Source organism: Electrophorus electricus, chromosome 20, assembly GCF_041902795.1.
Source record: "Electrophorus electricus isolate QZ-2024a chromosome 20, ASM4190279v1, whole genome shotgun sequence".
In the NCBI taxonomy this organism is placed as follows: Eukaryota; Metazoa; Chordata; class Actinopteri; order Gymnotiformes; family Gymnotidae; genus Electrophorus; species Electrophorus electricus.
Window position 1 is genome coordinate 13371059 of NC_137516.1, and position 24089 is coordinate 13395147.

The 24089-nt window shown below is 41.7% G+C and overlaps 2 protein-coding genes across 4 annotated transcripts; both read right to left on the bottom strand.

Annotated features, from left to right (window-relative positions):
- Positions 1 to 1368: 1368 nt before the first annotated feature.
- Positions 1369 to 8462, bottom strand: si:ch211-252f13.5 (uncharacterized). 2 transcript variants are annotated; one of them, XM_081702958.1, is made up of 5 exons: positions 8278 to 8462; positions 5457 to 5817; positions 4431 to 4939; positions 4131 to 4197; positions 1369 to 4043 (listed from the first exon to the last, which is right to left on the bottom strand). In XM_081702958.1, exons 2-5 carry the CDS (start codon positions 5647 to 5649, stop codon positions 2506 to 2508), a joined length of 2307 nt encoding a protein of 768 aa, XP_081559084.1. In that variant the 5' UTR covers positions 5650 to 5817; positions 8278 to 8462; the 3' UTR covers positions 1369 to 2505. The 2 variants fall into 2 exon arrangements, with proteins under 2 accessions (XP_081559084.1, XP_026854070.3); XM_026998269.3 differs by lacking the exon at positions 8278 to 8462 and having other exon boundaries at positions 5457 to 6683.
- Positions 8463 to 9023: 561 nt separating this feature from the next.
- Positions 9024 to 22928, bottom strand: abi1b (abl-interactor 1b). Of its 2 annotated transcripts, XM_026998373.3 has the most exons (11): positions 22719 to 22928; positions 18712 to 18879; positions 16746 to 16922; positions 15471 to 15485; positions 15002 to 15108; positions 13813 to 13953; positions 12887 to 12984; positions 12286 to 12498; positions 11601 to 11687; positions 10820 to 11005; positions 9024 to 10417 (listed from the first exon to the last, which is right to left on the bottom strand). In XM_026998373.3, the coding sequence occupies exons 1-11, from the start codon at positions 22833 to 22835 to the stop codon at positions 10242 to 10244; spliced, it is 1485 nt and encodes a 494-aa protein (XP_026854174.1). In that variant the 5' UTR covers positions 22836 to 22928; the 3' UTR covers positions 9024 to 10241. The 2 variants fall into 2 exon arrangements, with proteins under 2 accessions (XP_026854174.1, XP_026854175.1); XM_026998374.3 differs by lacking the exon at positions 15471 to 15485.
- Between the last annotated feature and the right edge of the window lie 1161 nt (positions 22929 to 24089).

Consider the following 24089-nt stretch of genomic DNA (forward strand, 5'->3'; position numbering starts at 1 on the left):
AGACCTTTTGGGAGAACAGTCATCCTATGTCACCGTTACCTTGAATGCCCTGCCAGTGCGACACTCTAATCATGAGAGTCAAGCTGTTATCGGAAGGTACAGTCATCAAGCATGTAAGAAGGGGGCCGAACTACAGACGTTTAAGGCTGTTTTCTGAGGCTCCTGGAGACACGTCGGGCCCGTACTGTTCCCATACACAAACACACGTGCATACTCACACATGTGCACACATATATGCATTGCCAAGATTAGACATGTGTGTTCACCCACAAAAGTGGAGCAACTGTGCCAATATTAGGGCCATTTTTGCTTGTTTCCTTGGTGAAGGCTTGATGGTGGCATTCTGTATGTACGTGTGTATGTTTCATGTCTAGTTTGTGCAATGATCAAATGGCAAAATAGGACAAAACTGATCGCCATGAGGAAAAATCCACTTTTTTTTAAATGCAAAACTAAAGGACCAAAAGCTTTCTGAAACTGAAATTAGGTCGCAGCATAACGTTAGATACTGTAATACACAAGCCAGTGTATGTATGGACGTACCCCACAAAGATTGTAATACTAGACCATGTGTAAGGATGTCATATGGTGACTGAAGTTCAAACTGGGTGCAGGTCAGTTTTAAAAGTCACCAAGATGGAAAGAATAAGAGGAATGCATTGCTTCAACAGCTGAACCGTATGTCTCTTTCCCAACATGTGTGAGGCATCAGTCAATGGTCTCAAGAAGTTTTATGGAAACTGTCAAAATGTCCAAAAATAGATGATGTGCTGAGAACAAAGAGTTTTACAAAGGCCTTTGGGAGTGGATGTTGAAACCTGAGAAGTCGGCGGGAGAGAGATTAACAACGCTCAAGACAAAAGTATCCTGACTTACTTCCATCTTCATGCAACATGATTAAAGGCGTAGTAAGTTCAAAAGTGCTTCCTCTTACCATTACCCTTTGGGTTAAATTCACTTTTTTAATTCCCTCGGAACAAAGATGTTATTTCCACAAGGGCCTGGTTAGGGAAGAGAAATAATGTGATGGAAAGCTGTAAGCTGATGGCAAGGGGTGAGATCAGCCTTAACCCCCAGACAGATAACTGTGTTTTACATTAAGTCTGCAAATGTCTCCCCTGGCATATTTTCTTATAGAATAGCTCCAGCCTGATGTCACGCGCCGCTCCAAGAAGCACTAATGTTTGCCAGATGTTTTTATTAAAGTTTAAATCTGTGCACATAATTAAAAACAAAAATAATCATATTTTTTTCAATTCATTGCAAATAACATTTATTCATATATTGGCTGCTTCAGCATAGCGAATCCCTTTTTTTTTTTTTGTAGTATAATTAAAAAGACCACAAATGTGATTTTCAAACCAGTTTTGTATACAGACAGCCATGTTGAGTTTATTAAAAAGGACACCTTAAAACCTCCAATTCATGTTTTTTGTACATTATATCTGCTGCAGACAAAAACAGTGGGGCTTCGGTGTAACTTTATGATGAAGGAGTCAGAATGGCCATAACCCCGATGTTTCCCGTAAATTCCACTTACAGAGCAGTCTTCAGATCCACAATGAAAACCACGTGCGCCCGTGGGACTGGTGCACCTGCATTAGATTCCCACTAGCACAAACGGAGACATTCACTATTCCTCTTTACCTAGAGACATTGCGATATCAGACCATAGCCAGGTCTGAGATTACAACAAAGTTCAAAACCATGCTGTAAAAATAGGAGCAAGCACAAACAATGAGCTACAAACTCTGGCAGGATAAAAAAATCATTTATTTAATTACTTTTGTCGTTCCCCTTGTACCTGCTGTGACCCATAAGCCTTGGGCTTTTTAAGTTTGCATAATATTATTCAATTAATTAATTAATTAAAATACAGCCATACTTTGGGCACCAGGAATATTTCATAAATGAATATTTCAGTATTTCCAAAAGTAATCCAAAAGGAAATATAATTAAAATATGTTGGACAACTAGACAAACAATTACAAACACTTAAAACATATTATGAATAGCATAAAGTAATAAAGATGCAATGTTAGTTTAGAAAATATTGGCACATTTCTAAATAAGTGCTAATATCAAAAATAAAAACCATTTCTTTAAGTAAAACAAGTAAAGCATGAGCTAAAATGCAAAACAAAGTGGGAGTATATTTTTCACTCATCAATACTCAAGTATTAAGGCTATGTACCCAAATGTGTACTGTTCATTTAAGCACTAATGACAAAAATTTGTTAACAGAGCTTGAAACCAATAAAACTTTCTTAATGGAGCTTAAAATATTAGTGGTACAATAATAAAAAAAACTACAGGAAAAAAATCAATGAGTAAATTTGGAGAGTGTCATAGTTTCCTGTAATTGCACTGCAGTATACCATTATAAGAGAGTGACTGCTATAATTTGAACCAAGGTATATAGATAGTATCACCATGTGAGCTAGCTTTCTAGCCTCCTGATAACTGCTAAGACATGCTATGGCATGCTGTAAATTGTGACTTAAATCATGCAGCTGTCCAGAGGATGGAAATGCCACTGCCGGCCTCGTGGGAAATTTGGTTGAGGCGTCCATGTACGCAGTCCACTGTGACAAACACTTCAGTGCCATTGCGCACAGAGAAGGACACCCTCAGGCCCATGCTAGCCCACTCACTCCCTTCTGGCATCTGACCTCCGACCTGCCGGGCAATGGTTGTGGGTCGTGCCCCCTGTGGCCCGACCTGCTCTAGCAGGGCGAGCTTGATTGTGCCGCACGAGTGGATGAGCCTGAGATCGAGGGCCAGGCTCGCCACGCCCGCCGCCCGGAAGATGAAGTTCCGGAAAGGGTGCCGACCCCTGGTGCCAGCCAGCCCCAGCTGTGGCACCAGCGTAGATGTCTGGCGGAAGAGCAGCGCCTTATTGCGCACAGCACCGGTTGGCAGGCCCGTGCGTGAGACCGCAGCCGACACAGCAGAGGACACAGAGGAAGGGACCCATACCAGGCTCAGCACACTGATCCCAGAATCATCGCCAAAGTAGCGCACAGTGCACTGCACCGGGGCCAGGATTTCGAAACTGATCGAATCACCGATGTCCACGGTAGTGACGGCAGACAGTGATATGGACATGTCCCGGTAGTGCGCACCAGGTTTGAAGACACGCGCCAGCTCGCTGCTGTTACCGCTGCGGTCGATGTACGCCAGCAGGTGGAAGCCCTCAGACACGCACGCCTGGCCCATGGAGTACAGAGCCTGCTGTAGGACAAACTTCACCGTGCCCCTCTCTGCAAAACGGACGCTGCGGCCATCATGGGTCAGCCCAACTATGTATGGATCGGAGACAAAAGACATGCGGAACGCCGGCCGGTAATTGGTGTAGAACTGCGATGAGGCCACAGCCTGGGCGGCCATGGCGACAGCGCCTGTGTCGTGAGACAGCCACAGCAAGCTGAAGGCGGAAACGAGGCCACCCTGCAGGCGCACCGGCTCGCCCTCGGCGTCGCACCGATGGCTGGCGCTCCTGAGGACCAGGGCGAGCGCGTCACCCGGGTCTGCCACAAATGCCCCGCTCATACTGGCGCTCTGCAAGGGCCCACCCTCTCGCTGCTCCAGACGCACTCCACTCAGGTCCCGTACAGAGGCAGCACTGCCGGCCGCTTCACTGGCGTTTAGCTGCAGGCACATCTGGACAAAGCTCTGGCACCCGTGCCGCAGAGCCAGGTTGTTGTCGACCCAGACCAGACCGTGTTGGTGGAGGACCAGCCAGCCATCGGTGGTGGCAGAGGCCAAGCTGCTGTCATCAGCACCTTGGAGGGGAAGCTGCATGTTGGAGAACCCAACGCCCCGAGGCGGAGTCACATCACCAGACCAGGAGAGGGACATCTGGGCCCCAGATGGGCCAGCACACAGGGTATCGCTCAGGGCCGAGCAGGGGGATGCTGTCGGCTGGGAGTCGCATTCGGAACAGGCCTGGCACTCCTGTAGCTCCAAATTGTAAAAGTAACCAGGGCCACACAGACCAGTCGCTGCGTCCTTCACTGACATGCTTGAGCATCTGAAGCCACCTGGTTCAAGGACACACACAGCAGTGGATTCCCAATGAAAACATCTGGTTGAGGAGAGGTGCTTAGATGGAGATGTTCTCAACTCACCTGGCATGTTGAGACACTGATCATGCTCTCTGCAAAGGTTTGGTATCTCCAGGCATTCATCTCTGTCCTATGAGACATGTTAATGTCATAAAGAGATATATCTGAAAGGTTTCCCAACTGTTATCAAAAGTATAGACATTGCATTTTATAACACTCAGAACTGCATTCATCTATTTTGTAGTCAAGGTTTTGAACATGTGAATATAAACAGATTAGCTTATTCTCAGTAAAATAAATCTTTCAAGATAGCTCACATTCTGTTATCATTTAAAATGGGTTAAAATACTTGTAGGTGAGCACCTGACAGATCCTGTCTGCACTGAAAGAACACTGGGACACTAGGAAGAACCCAGGAGGACAAACAGTGCATTTCTCGCAGCGTGGCCAGTTGCCGCGGTAATCACAGTACTCATCATCCCCACAGGAGCCACAGATCTGCAGGGGCCTGCCCTCTTCCATCACACTGGCTTCCATGTCCACCTTGTGCATGGTGTAAGCCTCCTGGAACCGGCTTTCCTCCTGCGGCCCGAGACTCTCCGGGCGAGCCTCCGGATCTCCGCGCGTGCCACCCTGAAAGGGCATGTGCCGGACGCCGTCCAGGAGCAAGCTGTACTGGGCCTTCACCTGCTCCATCAGGTCAAACATTTGCCGCTGCTGCTCCATGATCTCCCTCTGCTGCTCCATCAGCTGGCCCTGCAGCTGCCCGATCTGCAACTGCTGCTCCTTGAGCGCCTCCGCCAGCTTCTCCTGGCCCTGCCCCAGTCGAAGCTGCAGCACTAGCGCATCCTCAGATGGCAGCTCATTAGACCCTGGACGGTTTGGCAAAAGCAAGAAGGATGAAAACTCACGTGTGCTTTAAACCTCCTGATAAATGTGTCACCATTTTTAATTAGAGAGCAAAGTTGGCGGACGGACGAACGGTTTATATATAACAATCATTTGAACAAATATTGCGCACTCAGTTATACTCAGTCCTAATAACCTGCACTGAATTTGTTGTTGTTGTTTTATCTGCTCTAGCACTCCTGATTCGTCTTATGAATGAGTTAATAACCCAATGATTTTAATCACTCTGTTAGAGAAGAGAAAACAAACAAAAATGTGTAGGGAAGGAGGTCCACAACTGGGCTTCAGAATGTGTGAAATGAATTATTAAAAAAAACAAACAACAAACTATAAATAAAGGCTTAAATAAATCTAAACGATTCAGATGCACAGTGCTAGTTATTATTATTACCAGCATAGAATATTCATACAATATTTAGCTTGCAACAGCAGACAAAAAGGGTAATCAAAATTAATTAAAAAAAATTTCTTCGGACTCACCCGGCTTGACGTCGCATCTGAGTTGGATGCCGAACGGGGATTCTCCACGCTCGGAACCGACGTGTCCGAACTCTGGCAATTCATCCAGTGCCTGTTCTGCCCTGTCCTGCATATGGACGACTGTCGGATTGCGTACCACAAAACCTGCTCCGCTCTGGCAGTCGCCGCCAGCGCACGAATTTGGTTTAGGCATTGGACGAACAATGAAGGGCAGTTTACATCCGATGCCTTTGCACGCTTTTGTGGCATTATTAGGTTTTAGTGGATCACGACTGTGGCAGCCTGTAGTCTTGCATCCTGGGTTGTAAACCTCCGCCGTTATGGTCCTTGGGTTCTCTCTTGGGCTGTCAGCTTTTCCATGCTGTGGAGGGATAATTGTGTATGAAACAGCGTGACGATTTTGGGGGGAAACGCGGTAATCACTCCGAACAGTGTGTGGCGCGGCACCGACTTGTGCCGAACGCGTAAAGTGGCGGATAGCAAACCCCTCGGCACCCCGGCAATGCCCACCGCCGCACGGTCTGTTGTCCGCGCCAACGCAGCGCCTTCCCCTGCAAATTTCGGAGGTGTTTTCTGTGTTTCCCACAAACCACGCCATCCAAATCACAAACAGAAGCACAGCGTTGGGCATCTTAATCCACGCTCTTCAGAGGAAAATACTGCTCTCGCAACTTTTCAATGCCACTAAATCTGAGCATCCCGGACCCCCTATAATGCAAATTAACCACTGGACTGCATTACACGTCCCGTGTGATGTTTTAGCATTTGAGAATTGCTTGATTGAGGAATTTAAAACCAATTCCCCGAGATCGCCTCTGTGTATAAAAGAATAAAAAGTGAGTCTCTTCTCCGAGCGCTCTTACGCATCTGTCCTGAAGTAATGTCAGTGTGCCATTGGCATAATTGGCAACAGGTTTTCTTCAAGATCCCATGTTAACCCATGGATTCCCCAAGACTTTTAAGATCTTTGTGGTGCAGATTTTCAGTAACACCATAGAAGAAGAAGAAGAAGAAGAAGAAGAAGAAGAAGAAGAAGAAGAAGAAGAAGAAGAAGAAGAAGAAGAAGAAGAAGAAGAATCAGAAACTACAATGTGTTCTATTCAAAGTTTGTCTTATAATTGATTCTTATGCCCTGCATTTCATTCAAAAATTAATGTAGATTAAGGCTACCCCTGATATGGTTTCGCTTGGTCCCTTGAACTTTCCAAATAGTACCTCTTTAGTCAGACCCCTCAGCAACATTCTTTCTCCTGGGGGTATTAATCCCAAATGCTCTGTGTGTGCATGTGCTCTAGTACATTCATGAAAATCTTAATGAAATATGTATTATGTGTATACCCTTTGCTAGTATGAAAGGTTTGTGTCATAATCTGTCACTTTCCTAATGTTACCAGCTAAAAAACATTGTACAGTGTCCCGTACCATAGCGCATACATGTTTGTTTGGTAGTGGAAGTCAAACTGCACAATGTCTACTACTGCTGGAACCAATTGCCGCATTACTACAATTACTCACTTGCAAAATAATAAAAACTTACTAATACATTCAATTTGTATAGTGCCGATATATAAGTTCACAAGCCCTGGGGGGGGGGGGGGGTCTAGGAAGAACAGTAAAGAAGAACGTTTTGATCTGAATTCTAAAGGAAGACAGAACAGAAAAGTTACAAAGAGATTATGGCATAGAGTTCCAAATATAGTTAGGAGCAGCAGCACAGAAGAGTCTGCATCCCATGGTTGCAAGTCACGTTTGTGGGACAGCAAGACCAGAGCTAGAGGATCTAAGTGTGCGAGACGGATAACATAAATGGATGAGCTCTAAGAAATATGTAGAATCAAGAACATGACGAGGTTTGAAAGTTAGATTTTATACTTAACCTGGGTGATACCAGATAGCCAGTTTAGCCGCCTAAAGGCAGGTGTGATATCTGCAGTACGAGTGTTAAATGAAAGGAGCTTTGGATTTACTGAACATGGTTGAGACCATAAAAATTTGAGTTACAGTTACAGGGGGAATAAATGAATGCATTTATCAACATTCTTGCATAATTATCACTAAGAATAGGGCAAAAGTGTGCAATATTGTACAGATAAAATGCAGTTTGGTGAGTTGCTATGGGACTAAAAGATGATGAGTCAATCAGACATCCATGGTTTTTAAGAACTTGAGCTAACCTAATAGTAATATTATCAACATCAACAGTGAGGTTGGAATGTAGCAGTTTAGGCCATATTAGAAAAATTGCCGTTTTACCAGCATTAGATATCAAGTAGTAATTGTTCAACCAGAGTTTTAAATCTGAGATCTGTGATACATGAACTCAGTGCCTGGACAGAAGCTCTGGAGGAAGCAGTATTAATATCAACCTGAATGTCATCAGTATAAGAGTGGATTTTAATGCTGATGATTACGAATGAACTGACCTAGTGGAGAAATATATAAAGGGAAAGGGATTTGTCCAAAGACAGATCACTGGGGTACTCCTTGAACAAAAGCAAATATACATATGGGCCATTAGGTAAAAAAAAGCCTCTTGCCTGCCGAACGATATTTTTATATATACTGTCGCCCTTTCTCGAGACCTTTTCTCCAAATAATTAGCTTGAGATGTTTTACCACTATTCCGCACACTAGATGGTAGCAACAAGCCATTCCGTTAGAATTCACGGTCTCTAAGGCCCTGTTCACACCTGGCGTTAACATGTGCCGTTCATTTTGAACGCCTGCCGAGTGACCGCTTGTGATCGCATTTCTCACGTCATTTCCTTTTTCTGCTGTTTGTGTTCAGATAGGAATGTCCTGCGAGTTGTTGCTCACGTACGGACTGTTACAAGCCTTTTGATATTCCGTCGCACTGAATCCTCGGCCCAACTGGAAATGAGTTATTTCGTTCTAGTGGCGCACCAGTCACGAGTATCCCTTTTTATTCATTAGCCAACTTGCTTTACACACAGAGCGAATTTCATTCTCGCAACAGAGCAATCTCCAGTGGTCCGTATAACGATGTCTGCTGGCGAGAACTGAAACAATGACTTTGTATCTGAGACCGAGTTCAAAATAAAAGTGTTATATAGTGGTCAATTCCCGTTACAAAAGGTCAGATCACGGATACGCAATTTACTTTATAGCTTATTGCTGCCATCTACAGGGCGGAGTCAGTATTAACATTTTCGGGCGAAAAATATGTGGAGATAATTATCTCGAAATAATGATCATTGGCGGAAGATTGAAACTTTTTAAAAGTAAATAATTTTAAAAACCACTATGTCCTCTCACTGACTCCCTAGTCCTCTAGTGACATGAGGGCTGAAACGCCACCTTCTGGCAAAATGTTTAAACGAATTGAATGATTTTTCATAGGTATGCATCTTTAGAGCTATAGAATTTTTTCCCCCCTTTTTGCACACTATACGCACATTTTACACAAACACGTGTTCTTTATGTTTGTATATTTGGCTCTTCAATGAACACACAAAATAAACCGCAGTTACTTCAACCCTCCACTTCTGTGTTGAATGCTGTGGTAAACGTTCACAAACTAAATTTAGTGGGACATCTACACATAAGCACCATGGTACGCAGGACAGTGCTTTATTATAAAAAAGACTGTACATAAATTGAGAAAACATTATATAAAAGATGATGAGGGATAAGATCGTCTCTGAGGCCTTACCAATTGTTTGCACATCCTCTGGCAGTGCCTTACTGCCAATGACTAGTCATAATTCACACAGTTCTAACATTCTCATGAATATTTAATTTGATTTAATTAGTACAATAAAAACCTCACATTGTTTTTCAGCCTTCAACAGCATCTGAGACATTGCTTCTGATTCTGTTTCGACCAAGTGAAGGCAGGAATTAAGTTTGTGTCCAGAGCTGGCTGAAACTGATGCAGGCATGATTAAAGCCCATGTTCTGTTTTTGTTTCAGACCTATCATAATAGGAACCAATGACAAAAATGGACAAAATAATTCAACAATGCAAATAGTGATCCACAAAGATCACTGGGATGCAAAGTGTAACTAAACTGACATTTGTGCATGTTAATATCTTTCGATGGTTTCTTTAGACCTTTTAATATTTGAGTAGCTTGGGGAGTGAATAAAATGGTTCCCAACACTGAGCCTGATTACCATGAAGCTCCATCACTCAGGGGTGTAGCTGATTGGCCACTGCTAGTTTGGTGTTATGTTACACAAACAAGGACATTTGAAGAGGAGTTTCAGAGTAATCCTGCCTCCTTATTCTGCCTTGGCCTGACAAAGGCAAAATAACAACGCAGGCAAACATCGAAGTGGGAAATGGTAAGAATAATTTTTCCTGGGTTTTTTTGAGGAGTGAGGGTGCCTATTCATTAGCCAGGTATGAATCACATTTCAATTTCAGGAGCATTTTGACTGAGATGAGTCTGGCAGTCCGATTAAAAACAAAATCAATCAAAACAAACAAAAGCCAACGAGCACTTTTGAATAAAAAACAGGCCCTAGCTGGCACAGTGGCATACTGGCCTTGTTACACTGACAAAACACCCACAAAATGCACACTAGTAACAACCTACAGGCTTCTTACAGTACTGTATGTACAAAATATTTGACAAAAAGAGCTAACCAGAAAGAAGTGAAAACCTGTTCCTATTCTTCCCACATTTGCCTGTGCTCATGTACACCCAGTCCCTCAATACACTGAGCATAGTAAATACTTAAATACATTGGTATTTGGACAAAAACGAACATTCGGTCATAATGCTAATGCACTTTTGTAACATTTGTCTTATGATGGCATCAGTCGGCGTAGTGCATGATGGACTCAACGTAGTTGCCGGGAAACAGGCCGGTGACGCCGTTGCACACGCCCTCAAACCAGCCATCATCGTTCTTTTTGATGATGTAGATGATGGCGCCCTCCATGAAGGAAAGCTCATCGTCCTTGTCCTTGGTGTAGTCGTAGATGGCCACCACTGGAAGTCAAAAAAGGTGAACAGGTTGACAATCGGTCAAGCCTCAAAGCAACGCCTTTGCGGCATTTAGCAGGCCCTCTTATCCGGAGCGACTTTAAAACGTGCTTTGTCATCTACTCGTGGAATTTGACCTAGCCAGTACGGTAGGTGAGAGTCAAATTGCTTTGTTTCTTACATCAGGACATGTTCTGCTACAGAGCTGAACGGACCTAGACAGGCATATGCAGGTGAAGAGTCACTAGGTGTGAACAGATGACAGACTGAGAACAGAAAAGTGATTCTGTCTAAGTCATGTGTAGTAGAAAAAGAATATATAGTATACATAAGGTTCATATCTTAATTAAAACCTTGCTCCACAGTATTAGTTTTAAGTGCTCTGCCAAAGAGAACAGGGACACACACCCTTCTCTATGTAGGACTTTGGGGCCCAGTGAGGGTCTCCGTCAGCATAAGGATCATTGTAGTGCACCAGCGCGCCATCCTCTTCCTCATAATCGACAGGCGGAGGGGGAGGAGGCGGAGCTGCCTCCTCAAAGATGGGCGTGTCTTCAGGGAGCGGGGGCGGTGGAGGGGAGGGGCTGTCTGATACTAGGGAAACAGGAGCGAGAGAGAGAGAGAGAGAGAGATCTGCCGTCAGCATTTTAGGAGGGAGGCAAAAATTCAGAAAGGTAAGCAAAATCAGTTCCACTTCATTCCTAGAGCTCAGTTCATACACTCCTAATTGGATTATTTTCAAGATTGTACATCATCGTATCCACATTAAGGCCTTGTAAACCGAGAGCTCCAAACAGTCAATAAAAAAGGCTTTTCAGATCATTTATTTCATACAGTAATTGTTTCTGTAGGACACCTTGTACATCTTAATCAGTGAAATGGTTGAAAAAGTCCTTGTTATGAGCTAAAGATGTGTGTCCGTGAGTAAAACATTACCATTTAAACACAATAACTAAAGAAATTCCCAGAGGTTGAAGGATATTTTTCACAGCTGCGATTCATATATGCAAATGGAAACTAGTAGCATGAGATTAAAGCAAACATATGCCATAGCATATGACAGTATGAGTGAGTGAGTTTGAGTGTGTGTATGTATGTGTGTATGTATGTATGTATATATGTATGTGTGTATGTATGTGTGTGTGTGTGTGTGTGTGTGTGTGTGTGTGCGCTGCTGTAGAATACTCACTATTCTCCTGAACCCTGGCCACAAATCCAGTGAGAGGAATCTGGGGAGTAAGCTGTACTACAGGAGGGGGTGGAGCAGCGGCAGGCACTGGAGCCACACACACACACACACACACACACACACACACACACGGAGTGAGATATCAAAAGACATAACAGATAAAACAGACTAACATGTACAGTAATCTGTACAACCAAAAGGCAGAGCACAAAGCTTTGGTTTCCAATGCTGCAGGTTACACAAAAAAGACATACACACCCACTGCAGTGCTTTGAAAAAACTGACATTCTGTCTACTCAAAGCTCCCAGCATTCATTCAACTACTTGTTTCATATGACATGAAGTGTTAGCCTTTTAATTTAACTGTGGCGTTAGTGTAGTTCCCCTTCAAAGCACACCATCGCATATTTAATTCAGTTTCATTATTAAGTATTTTGTGAAACATGCCTAATACCATGTTCAAATGCTGCACACACCAAAGCTGACGTTACAAGCAATGGGGTAAAAACCTGCAATTTCAGTTTGCAAAATTTGTGGGAAAAGTGTCATGTTTTGAAAATGGCTTCTGTGGGAAGCTAGCAAAAGGTTGTTTTTTTTTTCTTAAGATAACACGTTCCCTGATACAGTAAGCAAGAAGCTGGAATGTAGTCTGATTCTCTGGCCTTGTAAGGTGGTACGTGCCCACCTGGGGTTTGGGAATAAGTGGGACCTCCGTTGAGGTGGGGCTGGGGCACGGAGAAATGGGAGGAGCTGGAGGGGGCGCGGCGGTAGGTGCCAGTGGCTGACACCATGGAGGCAGAGGAGGAAGAGGTGGAGGAGTTGTGTCGGGAGATCTGCCGAGAGATGGTACCAAACTGAGACATTGGAACAGGACCCAGACCTGGACCTGGGGGAACCACTGTCAAGTCAGGAAGGGAGAGAGAAGAGAAAAAAAAACATGCTAAAAGTTAAATACGGACATCGTACTACTAATACTGATCACACTGAATGAAGCTAAAAGGTATTTGAGCTTACGTTGCACATTTGAGCAAAAGAAGGAGGGTAACAGATGAAACTCTAAAATGACTGTGAAGGTAATGTCATTTAGACATTTAACTAGCTACAAATTAACTAAATTGGTCAATTAGTGGCCATGTAATTATCAACGGGACTTTAATCTCTCTTTCAAAATTCAGTTTCTTGCATAACCTCTGCCATTCCACTGATACAAATCCTTGTGACAAATTTAAAAAAACCAAATAAATATGTTCAGCACAGTTAGTATGAGCCATAGTTACCACTCTCACCTGGTGCCATGCTGGGGGGGGAAGGTGTTGGAACAGCCAGAGGGATTCCCATGCTGTTACCGCTGTTCTCCCGACCCCCACTGCCTCCACTGCTTCCACTGCAGAGAAACGAGGCAGTCAGAATACTAGGAGTATAAAAAGGTTAACTCTTAAAAGTAAACACACCATAAACATGTAAACGGTAAATGGTTGCTGTATTTTTTTCTACCAGTCAAACAGGAAACCATTTTGAACAAGCTGGTGTGTGAAGGACAAAGACTGAAGTCCAGACCTACTCTACCAGACCTACTCTAACCTACTCTACCAGACCTACTCTACCAGACCTACTCTACCAGACCTACTCTAACCTACTCTACCAGACCTACTCTAACCTACTCTACCAGCTAGGATGTATTGTATGAGTAAATGACAAAGCACTTTTGTAAGTCGCTCTGGATAAGAGTGTCTGCAAAATCCATAAATGTAAATGTAGTCAAATTTGCTTTCTTTGCTCTCTCTGTGTCCAGAAAGTGTCCACAGAGAGATAGAATATCAGTACTGAATGAAATTGAGGGCCAGCACTTAGCTGTAACAAAGAGGAGATTTTGGAAGAGTGCCACAAGCTCTGACAAGCAGTTATAACCCGCACATACTCATTGCCTGGACCTCTCAGGCTGACATTGTTAAATACATCACATAACTTACAGCATATGAGATGCATAAAACCAGTAAATAAACTCCATGGGGTACAAAATGTCATTTGCCTGCACTAAAGCTCTAGACATGACCTAGAATAAAATCTAGACAAAAACTGATTGATGAACTGTTTTGTAACATTGGATCCAGCAGAAATATCATACAAATACTGTCGCTTGCTAGATCCTGGTGCCTATGTCCATACTGCCAAACTGTGCAGGTGTACATATGTATATGTACATACGATGTACCTGTGTGTTCTTGGCCGTTGGTTGAGCGATGCTGTGCGTCCGGGGCTGTTCTGACTGCCCGGTCGTGCTGGGCTGGTCATGTAATCGTTAGGCACCACGGGAGGCTTGACAGGCTCCAGAGTCTTGTAGGGTGTGTTCCGTCTATGAGGTACCAATTCCAAAAATCCTAGACTGTTATGTAACAGCCTTGTCTGATTTCCACTCCTGAAGTTTACACCAGCCTACATTCTACCCCACGCAGTATTAACATGGAACTGCACAGCTAAATCTTCAAATGTTCTGCAGGTATTGTGAAGTTGTTAGTTTGCTCTGCAGATTTCACTCTGGACAGTTTCTCAAGCTTAGACAATACTGAGAAAGCTTCGCTCACTGAGAAGTGGGGCAGTTCCTAGTTAATTGGCATCACAAACCCAACTGCAACATTTCCACCTATCCACTTTTTTTTTTAAAGTCAGATCATCTTACATTGAAAGTTTCATAGTATGCTAACAAATTTTATTCAATTTGTGGTGTTGTCACAATCGAAAGAAAGAAGCTAGTAGAGGTATTGTTAGCTAGTAGTACAGGTATGGTTACTGGTAAAACTTTCCTACTTCTGTCCCCATTCAAAAAGTCTGTGCTGTTATATAAATCTACAATAAAAGATTCACCTTTGGTAAGCCCCTTGTCGGGCAATTCTTTAACTTAAAATGAACAAGACGTAGCATGTTGTTTAGAGATATCCACTCTATAGCTAGCTAGCTAGCTCACTCTTTCTAGCTAACACAGCTAACACTAGTTTTTCCACCACTTAAGTGGAAATGGTTGTCATTTGACAAGACATCTAGTCAATCTTTTAAAATCTGTTTTATCTGGCAACTGAAATATCCAGGATGCAGGCTCATACATTTACAGTTATATGTGTAATCAGTCCAGAGCACAATCACAGCAGAGCTGATCAATTATTCATGAGCCCACCAGAAAAAGGGTTGTAAAAAGAAAACCGCTCCTTTCATTCTAGAGCCAACTCATGGGGTTATGAACGGGCATGTAAACCCATAACTAGACATTTGCCACACCTTGCCAAAGATGAATACTTACTATATAGACATCAGAGAACAATTTACAATACTAATAAATATATTCTGGGGCACCTTTAATACACACAAATGCAACAACACACAGTTAGCCAGTCTTGCAGAAGACTTACCCCAAGGTTCCCCGCCCTGCCATGGGCGGGCTAGGAGGTTTCTGTGTTGGTGGATTGGTCCTCGATAAAGTTCCTCCCCCTGCTCTGGCAGGCTGGCTGTTCCCTTGCTGAAAAGAGAAAAAAAAAACAAAATGTAAAAACAGATGTAATGCCTTCAGGTTTGTCCCAGAAGATAACGCTACAAAGTCATCAGAATCAATATATTCAATAGAAGTTTATTTTACGTAGCCTATATTTGGGCACAGTAAGCATACAGTATGGTATCACAAGCCATGCGGGCCTTATGAGAAGTAATGTTGGAAATACCTTTGCAGTCTTGTGTAAAAGATCACACAGTGTCATATAAAGTCATACATTGTACTGTTTAAACCAAGGCAAACTGGGAGGATAAGACTTCAAAACTGGTGATTGCTGTGGAACCTCAGATGAACCCTCAAAGAACTTACGGCTCATGTAAGAATGCACTTACCTTTGCCTTTAGCCACTGAGCGAGTGCAGTGAGAAACAAAGGAGACAAATGTTAATTGATTAACTTCTACCAAATGAGGAAAAGTACGTGAGGAATAGTGACACAAAAGGTTTTAAATTAAAAATACAGCATGAGAAGGTACAAAGACCTTCTCCAACTGGGCTGGAAGGCCATAACTCACTGGAAAGAAAATGAATAGATAGTCACATACATTTTACTTGTAATAGTCTCTAAATACCTGCACGGCTAACATGTTTGTGACATGTTTATAATTATGTAATTATTTTTGGTCAATTAAAACTCTGGCATTTTCTCAAAGAGAAAAATGTGCTTCCATCATCTGATCAACAAATTCACCGAGCAGTCTTAATTTAATAGCACATAAATAGGCTTTATTTAATAAAAGATTAACTGTACAAATAGTATGAGGGTGTCTGCATGATACTTCTACAAAAAAATTTATTTTCAACCAATTAATCATAGTATAGTACAGAGTAAAAACATTTCTGTACCTGAAAGCTATTTAAGAATCAATATCAGAACACCAAATCAATGTCAAAACAATATTGTTCTCTGGTATCTAAATATGATGGGCATAAAACTAATCCCTGAGATGCACCATGGCCAGCCCCAGGTTCCCATTATTCTGGAAGATGCACTAGAACCAATAACAGTAATTGTATACTGAAAACATTTTCGTAGGAGTCATAGCTAATAACTCAATTATGTATGATAACATCTGGTCATTATTTGCAGTGTGGAAAGTAAAGTCACACAGCTTGACCAGACTAGTTATGCTCAGGAGTGGCAGTATGAAGACGAGGATGCTGAGCAGGGAGAGCCATGTTTAATGACCACCAGGTCAAACACACTAATGGCACACCTGCAGTTTGAGAACAGCCCTCAGGTGCTTCACCTGGCTGAAAGGGAAACAGGCCAGTGCCTACCCATGTAAGCCTAATGAGTTCATGTGTGTCCAGCGTGCACTACCACCACATGTACAGTAGGGGGAGTTGGAAAAGAACTCTATAGCATAATCTCAACTAGGTCTACCTGAGTCAAACACGGATTAAAGCGACAAAGAAAACCACAATTATGTTGGAATTCATTATTTGCACATAAAATGCACTATATTATGCAATACTTACAAGCACGCCATGTGAAGTTTATGAGAAATCTACATTAGATTTTAGGAATGGGTCTGAACCTGACTGTATTTCTATTTCTGAACAGCTACAGATCCCAAATTCACAAAAGGCTACACATCATACTCACTTTAACGCCGTGACCCACGTCGTCCAGAAGCGTGTAATCTATGGGCTTTCTGATGTAACGCACTGGCCGCTCCATGTTGCCAGGGGCAATTATCTTGTGGGTCCGGGACGTGTTCTTGTTGGTGGTCAAAATGCCAATCTCTCGCCTGGCAACTTTTTCTTTGTGGATATCGACAGTCTATAAGACATGAAGGAAGAGTAATAGAAAACTTTCTAATATAGACTTAGGAGTGAAATTTCAGTATAAAGCTTTAAAGGGTGTGTATGATATATGCACATAATGATTACAAAATTAGCATCAGACTGTAGGATGTGTCATGTCATGGGCAAGCACACCTGTAAAAACGTGTCATTCTCTGAAATAATATAACACTGCTGTATTAGTATCTTATACTAATTCAACCGGCAGCCTCCTGAGTCAGCTGTAAATATTCTAGCAATTAACAGTTTGCTATGAGAAATTAGTTTTTGTAAACAGGAACAATTGTGTGTTGAAACAGCACACTGTAGTGCAGCTGCAGAAGAACTGGGTGGCCCAAGATGAACATGACTAGCTGTTACCTCCACTTACCCATCACTCCTTGGTTTACCCATCACTTCTGCACCTCTGCTACCTTATGCTTAAATACTTCATGGTTTGTTCCCACAAACCACTTGTCCACCATTTCCTGAATTCACAGGCGAAAATGTCAAGCAAGTATCACCGAACAACCTAGAGGTTCCACCACACATTTGGAGAGCGTCTGCTACAATTTGATTAGCCATGTCTAGACATGCTTGGAGGGCACAGGGGAATGTCAACTGAGGCCTCTAGGGAAATGTCACAGCCAATTCTGTTCTTGGATCAGTTCTTGGTGGAACCCAGCAAGCTCTTTGCCACTATCTGGTCCCTAGTGTTTGGAATTCAGTCAAATTAAATCACTAATCTTGGTCCACTGTTTTCCACTCAAACATTAATGGATTTTTTAAAAAGATAAATGTTAGGATTACTAGGACTACTAAAACTGATAATAAGCCAAACTGTTTTAACGCAGTCATGAATCACAGATACGTCACACATTTATTTGTTTGTTTGTAATTGTGCCAAAGGATTTTTGTTTGTGGTGTAAACAGGGTGTAGGCATGATATTGCGGGCTTGATCTTGGTGTGCTTGCTTTTCCTTGTGGTGTTGATTTTACTGAGATGGCCATTGTTGTAGATGATTGATGAGAGGTGTCCAGACTGAGTCAAAATGAGTCATTTTGTTTTTGATGGAAGCTGTTAATTCTACCATTGAAATACCATCCATTAGCAAGTTGTTTTCCCACGAGTAATGGAAAATGGCATTTAAACATAATACTTAATTTTGTATTGCTTTTTTAAGATCACCTGTAATAATGCCCTAATGTAGCAAAATTCAGCAGTCTGTTCATTCTATAATAGACATACATTATTATATTATTAAACTAAGAGGTTGGGAAAAGACATTAAACAATGTAGAGTTTTCACTATTTTTTGCAGTCAGCTATAAGGAGTTACTTGTTTAGTTATTAGGCTATGATGGAGTTGAGATGAATAAATTAATTAAGACACTAGGGAAAGAAAGAAATCCTGAAACTTCCCCAAGTCAAAGGGTTTAGAGCTAATTAAAAAACATGAACATTTCTTTCAATTTACTTAGTAATTAAATAGCTGAATGATCCACTACAGTCTGATTTAGACAAAGTTTAATTCACACTGATAAGTTGGTTGGGATGATCTGCATTTAGACTGTAAAACAAGTGTGTCAGAGCTTTGTAAAGCCTAGGGGAGACTAGGAGCCAAACATCTCACAAATTAAAACTCCCCCCATAATTGCCACCTACTCTGCCAGTTCCCCTGACAGTGTGAATCCAAAATATGAGAGAACATGAAAGAAAGAACTATTGGGATGATATGACAGCATTAGCAGGCTGGTGGAAGATGTGCTTGATGGAGGCAGACTGACCTGGGAGATGTGATTTATAGAGGACTCCATCCTGCGCAGCTGGGATGCCTGGATGTCCAGCAGCTGCAGGACATTGTTGGCCAAGGCGTTGATCTGGTAGGCCACGCTGGCCAGAGACTGGGTGGTGTAAGCTTTGGTCTCCTCCAAAGCTTTCTTCTTATCTGGCGCCTGAGGGCAGAAGGAGAGAGGGAGAGTGGGAAGGTTGAGGAGATATCTTTGTAATTCCTATCCATAGGATGTGGCCGGTAAGAAATCATTGTAAACCTAAAGGCAGCTAACACCAGGCACACAGTCCATAATGGGAAACGCTTCCCCTTTTCTGAAATTCAAAAATGTCTTAACTACACTGAACTTTTCTGTGTGAAAATCCCTGCCACCTTTCTCACATCCAGTAGCTACAAGTACTAACACGAATACTTAATGTTCAAAAACACTGTAATTTATGATAATCATTATTTGAGTCAATCGTACTGTGGCACAATATTTTTTTTTTTTTAATATGTGTGATTAATTGCCTTAAATCTTTTAATAGTCAGTAAATATCTTCCATGAACTTATGTGTTACATATTTAGCGAAACAATTAACATTTGACCAAACAAAAATTAACAGTGTAATTAAATATGACCTGGACAGTAAACCAGTTAGGTTATGCTGACACACACACTGTATGAATGAAGATTGTATTTGCAGAAGCTAACAGATTCACTGATCAGGAACCCCAACCTGCAAACTAATAGAATAACTATTCTATTTTGTAACCTAAAACATATGCCTTAAAATAACCTGGCCCTCTCTTCCTTTGATAATACTAGCATTGTATTCCACTCTTCTCTCATGATTTTGGAGCTCAAAGGAAAGCACAGTGAGTAAATGGATCACTTAGAGTTGTTTTTTTGTTCGTGACGAATGAGTCTTGGAAACGATGTGATTCGTTCAGTGGGCTGTGCTGTTTAATAAGCTCTGCTTTCCAAACTTCAGGTTTAGTCAGGAAATTAAGTCTTGCAATGCACTGTGTACAGTGCATTCACAGATCATCTAAACGGTCGGTCAGGATTGTTATGTTTGGCAAAATGAAAATTCTTATATCATTTTGAAAATCACCAGATAAAGAGACATGAAATTACACTGATACCAGTTCCATGGCAGTAAAAGTCATGTTTAGCCTCATTGAGCAGGACTTAGTGAGTAATATCTTGGTTATTATATCCATATATAACTACCAGCAAGTATATATAAACAGTATATAAACCACATCTCAGTTCAGATATTAGCTAATAAATAGTACAATCAATATCTTGAAAATTGATATTTTGGATAGTAAAGAATGAGATCACCCAAGTTGATACACTGTGCAGAAATGTAAGTGCAGACAACACTTAAGTTGTTTTAAATAAATTATTTACAAACAAAATAGGTAAATTAAAAGTAACAGACATTCATTCTATTCATTATTTTGGTATAGGCAATATAGATCTGAACAGGAACTTTAAAAAGATTAAAAACAAAAATTATAACAAGTAAGGATATAAAGATGACTGAGATGCCAAAATGGCTGCCATGAGAAGTTTAGGTTTCAGCATGACAGGAAATTATGAGCTATGCATATCATGTTAGTGGTTGAAGTGGCCCTGAATACAACCTCAGATGATTATTGTAGAACAATGATAGAATTACTCTGAGTGAACTGCAATCGACATCTGGGTGAGGCAGTTCAGTAGATTTATTTCCAGACTTCAGTACTGATCACTTTCAGGTTACCTTATTTAGAAAAAAAACACAAAAAAAACTTCAACTAAAGAAGTCTACAGACAAAGATTCCTCACACATCGCTCAACATTTCTGCTGGAATATCAAGATAAATGTGTCAGAGTAGCTGAGATTTATGTTGAATACTGCCTTTTCCACCTAAGCAGATGAGGAATAAGGAATAGTAAATGTGGCCTTTTCCAGAGTAGAGAACATGGTCCAAAAGAAAGACTGCTCTCCATGTCAAGGTTGAAATAATTCATCTTATAACTCCATGCAACATGCTCTGGTCTGACTCTCCCTTTGTTTACTGAGCTGTTCTGGAAGCAGGCAAAATGCGAACTCTGGGACAACGATCAGAATGGCCTCCTGTTTTAACACCGTTCCCATCCTTTTCAGTAAAATTTCCCATTGGTGCACTGGTAGGGCTATATTAAAGCTCTGTACATAATACCAGACAATCTTGATACTTCTTTCTCCTTGCTGAAATGGAAGTGGCTTGATATCTAGGTTCACCATACTACTTAGGTGTCTATATTACTACTGCATTCCCAGATACAGCAACATGATCACAAATGTTAACACAATAAAGGCCGGCTGCAATGCCCACCCATCGCTTAAGTATTTATGCATAAATACATATACGTGTCAATAAATGTAAATGTTTAACACAGACAGTAAATAGCTATATAGAGGAACACAGTCCGTCCATGTTCTCTGCATCTATCCATTTATTTTAAAGATATTTTTAATCTCTTAATTTCTGCAATTTCAGAGTCTCAGAGAGTTCCAAAATGAAAATCTGGGTCAAGAAAGCTCACAGTGATTGGGATCTGACTCATTTTATTTTCTTGCTCTCATCGACTTAAATGTGCAAAGATTATGCTTTTTGAATAAGGAGCTTTAACTGCTCGTTGGCCGACATCTATTCGTTCAGATCCCCTATCTGAACGACAGTATATCCGTGTAATTCCAGCGATTTTGTAAAAGCACCATGTCACGAGTACCTCTTCTCAATGCTGCAGGAGCATTTCAAATCCAGACAGGTGTAACCCGGATCACGAGCGTGCTGTGCGTACCTTACAGCAAAGCCCTAAGACAGGCCATAGTTTAACGATACCATATTACGTATGGAACTGCATGCGTATGCATGGAAGACATACAAAATTGCACCACATGCCTGTATCTTTGCGTCAAGTCTGCTGGACAGGAGAACCAGAACTCCGTCTGTGACGCCAAACAACACTCCCCATCCTTGCATCTTGTGGATTTTGATCTTATAAAAAGCGTTTGCACGGATCTGTCCAGGAAGACATATGTGATCGTCGAACACAGACGTGTCCGTCATTTGACTAAATACACCGCGACTCCAAGCACGGTAGACTATTTAGTGAAAGGCGCGAGACTAATCACACGGGTGCAAAGGAGTCACGCGCATTACCATAAAAATTACATCTTAGCGCTCTGACGCTATATGTTATTAAAGATGTCATCAGAGAGGTTATAACGAAATGAAGGTGTATAAGGGAGAAGAGGAATCACTCCCTCAACGTAGCTTGTCTGATACGTGTGATATTCCCCAACTCTAGTTTAAATCCATGCTGGCATATGATGGGATATGATCCAATGTATTAGATACGAAATAGCCAGACTTTCCCGTGATATTCGAAATTATTTGAAATGATAATCGGCAACATTAACTCCACGGAAAAGTGACAAGCACATTGTATAGCTTTATCATGACGCAAAGGCTCACTTGCAGAAAATTCATACATGTTAATCGGAATGAACCGTGCTGTCAACCGTGCTATCAAATCCCCGATCGCGTACACATTCAAGCAAATTTGGACACATATCAGCAGTACGTTTTATGCACAAATTTTGCGCATGAGATTCAGCGTCCATCAATTCCAGAAAGCAATATGAAATAGCGATAACAGACACACCCTCCGGGTAGCTCTGTAGCTGTGTGCGTGAAGTGAATGAGTGCATACCGAACGTGTTACCCCTCGCAACACGCGAAATTTCACCTAAAGCTATACAACTCTGAGCGTAAATTCGACAGAATTATAATTACATGAACGCAAGTGATCCGAATTTGGTTTCCAGCTGGGTGGAAGTCCGCTCCTCATTATTCTCTGCAGCATCGTACAGCAATTTTCTACGTTTCCTATGTCCGGCTTCTCAGAGTCTAGTAACATCAACATTCTCTGACATATGGACAATAACCGAACACAAAAAATTGCATTTTTGTAATTACCTGCACATAATTATTCTCACAATATTCGGCAACCCTTGAAAGATTCTGGTAGCTCTCGACTAAGGCTCTCTTCCCAGCTGGAATTTCTTCCTCTAACAACATTTGTAGCTCTGCCATCTTACATCCCTACGCATTACTATTCTCCCCCTTGTTTCATTGAAAGCAACCGAGCTTCACCCCCGCCACAGGAGGTCCCTCGCCTGGTATTGTGGGATTCCTGGCCTCGCTTAGACCACTACGACAATTCGCAACTTAGCACTCTTCGTGCTGCTCTGTGATTCGCTGCTTAGCGGAAATCAGTGGTTTTGGCCCAATAGGAAAAGAATGCGATTTACCGAGTGATGAGAGACTCGACGCAAATTTGATGGATTTCTCTACAGATCGGATTTTTGTACAACAGTTTAGTGATGTATTTCTAACATATCTGCTGCCTTTCATTTTAAGAATGTTTTTATAACTCTAAACAGTAGACCGTTTTGAAAAGAAACACACACTTTCGTTTACCGTTTATATTAAATATGTTCCCTATCCGAATAATATATTCGGTTGTTTTGTTATTATCTTTACAGAGGCGATGCTGCGGCTTTGGATGAAGCACGTTTTAGGAGAGTTTTTTGTTGGACAGCTCCGGCACGTTTATCGTGTCATATATTTTAAATACCCTTTCGAAAGGCATTGTGGATCTTGTAGGACAGAAACTTGTTATTTTCTTGTACTTAATGCAATTTTAATGCGATATAAAACTACATTTTCCAAGAACCCATGTTTATTGCAAGGAGTACTTACGACATAGCCTGCAGGGATTGTATTAAACAATTAACATGCAAACGTTGAGTTCTTTATAAGGCTTTTAAAGTTTATAAGAAGACTAAACCATTAAACCATTAGCATGTAAATCTCAGATTTCTTTTTTGTTCAGGTGTTATTTTTTTGGAGTTGTTTCAATTAACTGAAATCCTATCTTATAAATTACTGTAAAAAAAAGGTTTCTCACGCATGATAGCTATACTTGTCTTGCACGTTGTGTGAATCGAATCAGAAATAGCTTCTGAAATGTACGTCCGTCTTTAAGTTACTGTAAACTCATCGCTTTAGTTTGTTTACGAGATATGCAACGTATCAATGATGCATCCCTTATGTTTTAGATGAGAGCATCCGTCAAATATATTTTACAGCGTGACACGGGGTTGCAATGGCAAATGACAAATCCATTACCGGCAGAAGGTTTGAAGCAGCTCTTGAAGTGACACGATGAGTTTGCCTGAAGATGGTAATAATAGATGATGAAGTAGGTAATAATAGAAGATGTTTTCTGATGGCGTCTATGACTACAGGGTCTTCAAACCCATATGGTTACACCCCGGGATATTC